This window comes from Labrus bergylta, chromosome 2 (assembly GCF_963930695.1).
Source record: "Labrus bergylta chromosome 2, fLabBer1.1, whole genome shotgun sequence".
NCBI classification, from domain to species: Eukaryota; Metazoa; Chordata; class Actinopteri; order Labriformes; family Labridae; genus Labrus; species Labrus bergylta.
Window position 1 is genome coordinate 30673804 of NC_089196.1, and position 7500 is coordinate 30681303.

The 7500-nt window shown below is 37.7% G+C and overlaps 3 protein-coding genes across 5 annotated transcripts in view; 2 read left to right on the forward strand and 1 right to left on the reverse strand.

Annotated features, from left to right (window-relative positions):
- The window catches only part of LOC110003126 (kinesin-like protein KIF24), a 14607-nt gene extending 14533 nt beyond the window's left edge, over window positions 1-74 (reverse strand). The window contains exon 1 of one of the 2 annotated variants that reach the window (XM_065951507.1): window positions 1-74. This exon is cut by the window's left edge and continues 312 nt beyond it. The gene's annotated coding sequence lies outside the window, so the exon portion shown is untranslated. The other variant, XM_065951500.1, reaches the window with a different exon arrangement.
- A 2031-nt stretch (window positions 75-2105) lies between these two features.
- Window positions 2106-5312, forward strand: LOC110003125 (Rieske domain-containing protein). 2 transcript variants are annotated; one of them, XM_020658821.3, is made up of 4 exons: window positions 2106-2406; window positions 3774-4013; window positions 4187-4221; window positions 4390-5312. In XM_020658821.3, exons 2-4 carry the CDS (start codon window positions 3800-3802, stop codon window positions 4678-4680), a joined length of 540 nt encoding a protein of 179 aa, XP_020514477.1. In that variant the 5' UTR covers window positions 2106-2406; window positions 3774-3799; the 3' UTR covers window positions 4681-5312. The 2 variants fall into 2 exon arrangements, with proteins under 2 accessions (XP_020514477.1, XP_065818553.1); XM_065962481.1 differs by lacking the exon at window positions 2106-2406 and adding an exon at window positions 2454-3004.
- A 778-nt stretch (window positions 5313-6090) lies between these two features.
- gtf2h3 (general transcription factor IIH, polypeptide 3) overlaps window positions 6091-7500 on the forward strand; it is a 6444-nt gene continuing 5034 nt past the window's right edge. Inside the window, 3 exon segments of the mRNA XM_065951514.1 lie at window positions 6091-6332; window positions 6438-6517; window positions 7449-7500. The exon segment at window positions 7449-7500 is cut by the window's right edge and continues 55 nt beyond it. Of these exon segments, the coding sequence (XP_065807586.1) occupies window positions 6323-6332; window positions 6438-6517; window positions 7449-7500 (142 nt within the window). The 5' untranslated portion in view covers window positions 6091-6322.

A 7500-nucleotide genomic window follows, 5' to 3' on the forward strand; every position in this document is an offset into this window, starting at 1 on the left:
TGTCATTACTACCACACTGCACTGGTGTGACAGCACACTGGTAAGATGCTGTAATCTGACACTAGGTCAGGAAGCAGCACAGAGCAGCCATGTCACACATTTCTGTACTGTAGCAAATATGATAAATATAGCAGACACGGGCATGCAACTGTCGCGTCTTTGACTTCTGCAGGGGATGGGATAGCAGCTGCAATACTCCAACGATATAACACTGTGTGTGCATGCATAATACGAGGGTGCAGTTCATTACAATGTTTATGAAACAGAACACCACCTCCAAGTGGTCGATATTTCCTTGAGACTGTGCCACGGTGAGGACATGTCGAGTGTCAGCATCTGCTAACTCTGCAGGGGGACAGGAAGGGCAGTTTAAACTCCCTTCAGAGCCTCAGAGTCTAGAATTAAACAGAAGTGAGGTACTGATACCTGTCCATCTGATTGTTATCTGTTGTTGGAACGAGCAAACACCACACAGTAAGGGAACAGTTGTTTACATTTTTAAACTATAGCCAGGAACAACAGAAACATAACCTAAATGAAACACTCTGTGACTGCATTTGGATCTGAATTGTTGTGTTCAGGGATGAAAGCTCCTGTGAGGAACTTTCATTGTATGTTGATTTTGGCGACCGATGTTGGCAAACATGTAGGCCTAAATGTGAAAGTAGAATTTGCATTGAAAATAATTCACCTGCTGTCTTTAAACTGTCACACACTGTATGAATCTTTACCAGGACAATTTAAACTAAGGCGTTTTCTGTATATCGTCTCATCTGACACCTACCCTTTAGCTGCAGAACCAGGCATTAAAAATAAGGCACATAAATATACAGAAATAATTAAAAAAAATACTAAAATCAGTCATTAAATCAGGTTAAAGTTAGCTAATTAGAAATAATAAATATCCAATGTAGAAAATGTCTGTTATGTTAAAAATCTAAAATCCCCAATGTCCATATATATAAGCTTTTATAGCCTAGGCATAGCCTACTATAAAAAAAGAATTAGACCAGCCTATATGTACAAGTCTAAGTATATTTATGAGCACATACAATAAATAGAAAAATATAAACATATCCTACCTGATTCACCTTTCTCCTTTGAGGAACAGAAGTTGTAAAAATGAAGGTTTTATCTGACAAAGTGCATTAATGTTTCACAAACTTGCATGGCGTCTATTTCCGTACACACAGCTGGTCTCCATAGCGACGACACTTTTACGGTTACGACAGGACGCCCAACTTTCCCCCCCCCCCCCCGCTGTGAGTGAACACAACAACTGTAGTTATTGTACAGGTAGGGTTTGGTTAGAAACACATTTTTATATCAGATAATATCAGACGTAAATTGCAGAGAGACAGGCGGTCAAATTACTCTCAGAGAGATAATCCCACAGAGGGCTTAATGCCCACCAACCAACCTGCTCAGACACAAAGCCTTCTCAGACTAAACCATTAAAAGCATTTGGTCCTCGGATTTAACAACACAGTGTTTGAGCTGAGAAATGTAGAAAATCATGGAGCAATACTTGAGTTAGTTCACATAATCTGTAGTGTAGATTCCGTTATGATAAACCTAAAATTGTATTATTCTGTTGTCTTTTTTTTTTTTAACCCTTTGGGACATATCTCTGCCCAATATGTTTTTAATAATTATAACATACCTTACCTTATAATTGTGCTTCTAACTTGTGAATAGGCTACTTGGCAAATCTTCTGTAAACCTTTTTTTTTTTTTTTTTAACTTTATTTACAAAACATAAGGATTCAATGACAGGAAGGAAGTTATAAGCTGAAGGTACAACTGCTACAAATTAATGTATAGACAAAATAATGATAATAACAAATAAAATAGAAAAAATTAAAAAATTAAAAAAGACCATTTAAGAAAAAACTAAAATTACAATTTAAGTATATCACAAAAAGCTTTGGTTTTTAGGGCTTCAGGATTTGTGTAATAATTTAATGTCTCCAGGTAGGATTTTAAGTAGGACATAAAAACAATAATGCTGGGTATCTGTTTGAAAAATGTGCTTCTGTAAACGATCTTTTAAAACAACATAAGAAGGAACCTATGGTCTTCACCTAGCGTTTCACTACGGACAACATTAGAGGTAACACATAACATTGGCTTTCCCTCAAATCATGCTAACAAGGGTTTTTCTTGAACGCTGAAGACTTTTAGTTTGCAGTTTTTAAATGTATTTATTTGTTGAACTGTAATTGTAGCCAGGCTGTTTTATATGTAGGATTAATAAAACAAGTAATTCTAGATAATAAGAGTCTAATTTACCGCCCAAGCAGAGTTAGCATCATTAGCCACCGGTTGCTACAAGATCCAGAAGGATTAAATACAAAAGCTAGAGGTGACATTCAGTGTCAGGGATGTTAAACGGTGATTTAAAAGGTAAGTGGATTTAATGTTATGCCTTCTGTAACTATTAAGCTTCTGTACTGTGCTTCAGTTTTCTTCTTCTGTGGTGTTTAAAAGCGGTTGTCATCCTGAAGTTGCATTACCGCCTACCTCTGGATGTTCACAGTATTACAGCTGGACGATATGACCTCAAATCAATATCACGATTAATTGAACATTTTACCTCGATTACGATTAATAAACGATTATTTAGTTGTTTTGCCCTCATAGTTCACTGACATGTTCTCTACTGTGAATATGTTTAACTATTAAAGCTGGGATCTGTTTTCTAATGACAGAGTGAATATCTGATGAACTATTTTGTGGTTATTTATTGAGTATTTCAAACTGAAATCAAAGCATCGTTTGAAATGAAAACAGTAGAAAATAAATAACTTTAATTTCTTGCAAACAGTTTTTCCGCAGTGTTTACTTTTGACTTCTTTTGACTTCTTTTTGTTCGGTGTCGTCTTCCCCAAACACAAAATGTGTCCAAACGACGGACAGTGCTTCCGTGTCGCGATTGGACCGACGTGTCGTCGCGGGATCCTGCTCTGAAATTAATCAAAATAATCGACATGGGCAACATTACGTCGGTTCTGAATATCATTCATTTTCGATTAATTCAACTTTTAGCGGCATCCACAACAGTTACAATCCTTTCTGATTTCATTTCTGCCTCGGCAGCAGAGTTTACACCTGAACAAAGGACAAGAATTTAATCTTATCAAACATCAAAATCAGTAATCATCGTGCTTAGACCCCTGAGTTGTTTTCCCAGTTACATGGATTTTTTTCTTTCTTTGTGACCTCATCACGTTTTTGCCTTCTCTTCGATCTCATCCTAATGCTATCTATCGCTTTCTTTCTTTAAGGACATGTCTCTGTCCATGCTTCATGACTTCCTTCACCCTGATTACGTTGTGGTTTTCTTTCATTGTTAGATCCAGTACAAATTTCAACCCCACTTTGGATAGTAGAGTTTCAAACCCAGATATGATTAGGGATTTAACAACACCTCCTGATACAGTTAAAAGTCAGTATAAATAAAGGACCATTTAAATCAATTAGACAAAAAGAAAACATGTAATTACTCATTTTAACCAGCAGATGGTGCTATCTGCTTTTGGCTTATTTGAAAGCGACATCAGTAGCTGAAGAGAGGCAGCGGAAAAAAAACAGTTTTTTTCTTAAACTTTGGAACATTTAAAAAAAAATATGATCGATAATAAATTAAGAGAGATTGTACAGTGTCAGAACATTTATTGAAAATAATAACACAACATACAGTATCTGTCTATTTTGGTATGAATAATGTCCACAAGAAGTTAATTTACTCATAAACTTTCTGTTTTACGCAGGACGACCGCTTTAGGAATTGTTGAACATGTCCTCCGAGGAGGATTCTTCTCAGGCCTCCTCTTCTTCCGTTTCCCCCCCTACATCGTCCTTCTCATCACCTCCCCCTGTGTCCCACTTCATCGGGAGGAAGGAGGACATCGTCAGAGCTGGGCGTGTGACCCAGCTGGTGAACGGGTGCAGAGATGTACTGGTGTTGCACCACCAGGGTCAGCTTTACGCAATGGACAAACACTGCTACCGTAAGCATTGTGTCATGTTGTTGTTGTTTGTGTTTATAATGCATATGAAGCTAAACTTGTAAAGCCTGTTTTCCACCTCCTAATGTTTTGAAATTTTCTTTTGTAATTCTTTATTGCATGCAGAAAATAAATAAAAAACACAGATATTTCTAATGATAGCCATTTTGTCACAGATGCAGGAGGTGCCCTACAGAATGGAGACATTGAGGTAAGATGAGTTTGATTTCCTCTTATATGAAATAGAAGTTCATTGCTCTAATGCCTTTAAGAGTTTATCTCAGAGGTTTACAATAGCGCGTTAATAAAAACAACAGATAGGTTTGAACTTCTTGTCATTCTGCCTCAACCGCTGCTATCTCTCTCCGATCACCTGCAGGAGTTTAACGGGCTGCTGTGTATCGTGTGTCCATGGCACAAGTACAAGATCACACTGGCAGAGGGGGAAGGACTTTACCAAGCTGTGGACAATCCAACGGCGAGACCCCTGAGAACACACTGGCGCTCAAAAGGTGTCAAACAGAGGATTCACAAGGTCGCCGAGGTCAACGGGGATGTGTATGTAACACTGAATGACTCGGGCGAGGCCATCGAGTCAGACGTCTACCAAACGGAGAAATACAGGACTATGTTCCAGGCGGTCCAACCAAAACCAAAACCCAGGAAATAGACGGACCCTCACTTATGCTTCTGGATTATTTCAGGGACATTTTTACATGTTTTGTATTGTAAGATGGTAAATGGACTTGAGCTTGAGTAGTGCTTTTCTAGTCCTTTGTCTACTCAAAGTGCTTTTACACCTCAGGTCACACCTACACACTCACACACTGATGGTAGAGGCTGCTGTGTAAATAGTCCTTCATTACTAACTAATCCCTTTCATGCACATTCACATGCTGCTGACGAGCAGCAGGAGCAACTTGGGGTGAAATGTGTTGCCCAAGGACACATCAGACATGTGTCTGCAGGAGCTGGAAATCGAACCCCCGAACTTCCAGTTGAGAGACCACCGACACTGACCCACAGGAGCCATAGAAGAAGGAATTTTAAACAGTTGTTACAGGATGTGTGTTCCACGGTGGGTGTGTTTGCTTCATCTTGACATCCTTGTTTTTGTTCTGTTTTACTGAAAACAATAATAAGCAGATTTGAAAGTTAACTGTCTGACACTTAGATTCTTTAACTTATTCTAACTCAACTGGAACTACCAAATAATGTTGAAGTTTCTTATCATTACTTGTTGTACTGTTTACTTTTGGTGCTAAGAAAAAAGGCAAAATTGACCATAAACATGTAAATATGCCACATTGTAGCTGTAGTTTAATTTCCATATGTAGTCTCTTGGCAGGTTGGTGGTACACGCATACACAAATGTACATAAATCCACAATGACACAAAAACAAAACGAACAGCAACATAAACTGTACATTAGGTTTAGGTAGAGACAAGCATCAAAAGTGGCTGTGCGATGTTGGTCAGAACAGGATAAAGTGACATTCAGAGTTTAAGTGCTGCTACGGGAGTATTCAAATCAATTAAGATTTTCTCTTCATGGTAAATGACATGAGGAATACGACAAATATCATGACAAGGCTAAATTAACACATACGATGGAGGATAAGGGCCACATTAAAACTTTTTATTTTTTTTATTTCGAGATTTAAGTCGTGAATTTATGAGTTTATTCTCGTAAATTTACGACTTTAATCTCGAAATTAAAAAAAATATATATTTTGAATACTCTATTCGATCTATCTGTATCTAAAAAAATAAAATTTAAATTTAAACATTTAAAATTTAAAAATAAAATTTAAATTCCGTCGTTAATTTACAACTTTAATCTCAAAATGTATTAATTAATTTATTTATTTTTACGTGGCCCTAATCCTCCGTCGTAGATACAAAATAGAGTATTCAAAATAAATCCACTCTACTGTGAGGGAGATGAATCTGATCAGGTTGTCTTGCACCACCTGGCTGCACGGTGGTCAGCGATGTTAGGAATCACTGCATTAGATATTCTGAGCCGCACTCCGCACCGCTAGGTGGCGCCAATTCGTTGTTTGCCAACCGACATAAAACCTCAAAGAAGAAGAAGTCGCAGCCTGGTGACGCACAAAGAGTGTGTGCTGTGTTGAGTCTGAAAGAAACAACGAAACTGTGTGTTTCTAAGAAGTTCACAGTTTTTACTTTATTATAGAAAGACAAAACATCAACCGGTTCATTCATGAATATCATGTTGATGTTCAGCTAAATGGAAGATAAATCTCCATGACAACAGTCTCACTCTGTTTCACACACCTCTCTCTGTGATGGCTTCAGGTATGTTTTTAAAACATGTTTTTTACAGTTTTCACCTCCTACAGAGGAGCTTCACTGGGTTTGTTTTCATCAGAGTGTATTAAATAGTCTTTTAATTGTGTTTAGAGGATGAAATCAGTCTGCTGGTCGTCGTGGTGGATGTGAATCCGCTGTGGTGGGGACAACAGGCTCAACGTGAACCAGAGGTGAAGGAGAAGTTTGTGTTGCAACAGGAGCACACAGAAGACCAGAAACACAACATCACCATGAAACAGAAAACAGAACTAATGATCAGACAACACAGCAAAATATAAAATCAGTGAAGAGTCATAGCAGGATGGAAAGTCAAGTTATTAAAGTGCAAAGTGGAGGAGTGCAAAAAGAGCAACAAATACCTAATTGTTGTTTAACATATTAATTGCACTGAGCTGCCATCCTGACCGATCAGATCCTGACTGATAAGAGAACAGAATAGAACAGAATAGAACAGAATAGTATAGAATAGAATAGAATTGAATAGAATTGAATTGCTTTATTGATCCCAAACTGGGAAATTGTGTCGTTACAGCAGCAGGTTATCCAAACACACAATATGAGTAATAACACAATGTTAGCAAATTTAAACACAATATAATATTAAATATAAAGTAAATAAGTACTAAAAATATCAAAACTAAGAATGAGAATATATACAACCAGGATTTAACTAAACATTACTAGTCTTAAATAAGAAGATTGAATGTAAATGTGTAAAAACAGAGTAGTAGTTGGACAGTAAGCAGCTCCTAAGCACGTTTCTGAGTTGCTAACCGACTGTTTCCACACCAGGACCCTTCAGGTCATCAAGTGGAGGTCTGTTAGTCGTTCTCTGGAACTAACGACCTGTTGACCTGAGGTCCATCACTACTATTGTTACTTTGATTGGGTTGGGGTCTCTGATGTGCCTTTTTCTTCGGCTTGATTTCATGATTGTTTCATCCACAATGTTTTTATCCACAATGTAAAACACATTGAGCGTACCTGTGATGGAATATTCTTTATCAATAAAGTTTCTGTTCTGTTCATGAATTGACTGTGTTTTTATCAGTAGTTGCTGAAGTCAAACAACCCCCTACCTGTCCTCTTGTCTCCGTCCAGTTCACCCTGTCCAAGTGTGTGGATGCAGTCATGGTGATGGGAAACGCTCACA

Bases quoted from the DNA above. Each gene is read 5' to 3' on its own strand.
- LOC110003125 (XM_020658821.3), top strand. From the start codon at position 3,800: ATGTCCTCCGAGGAGGATTCTTCTCAGGCCTCCTCTTCTTCCGTTTCC. The intron at 4,014-4,186 runs GTAAGCATTGTG...ATTTTGTCACAG, and splicing joins AATGGACAAACACTGCTACC to ATGCAGGAGGTGCCCTACAG. The intron at 4,222-4,389 runs GTAAGATGAGTT...GATCACCTGCAG, and splicing joins TACAGAATGGAGACATTGAG to GAGTTTAACGGGCTGCTGTG.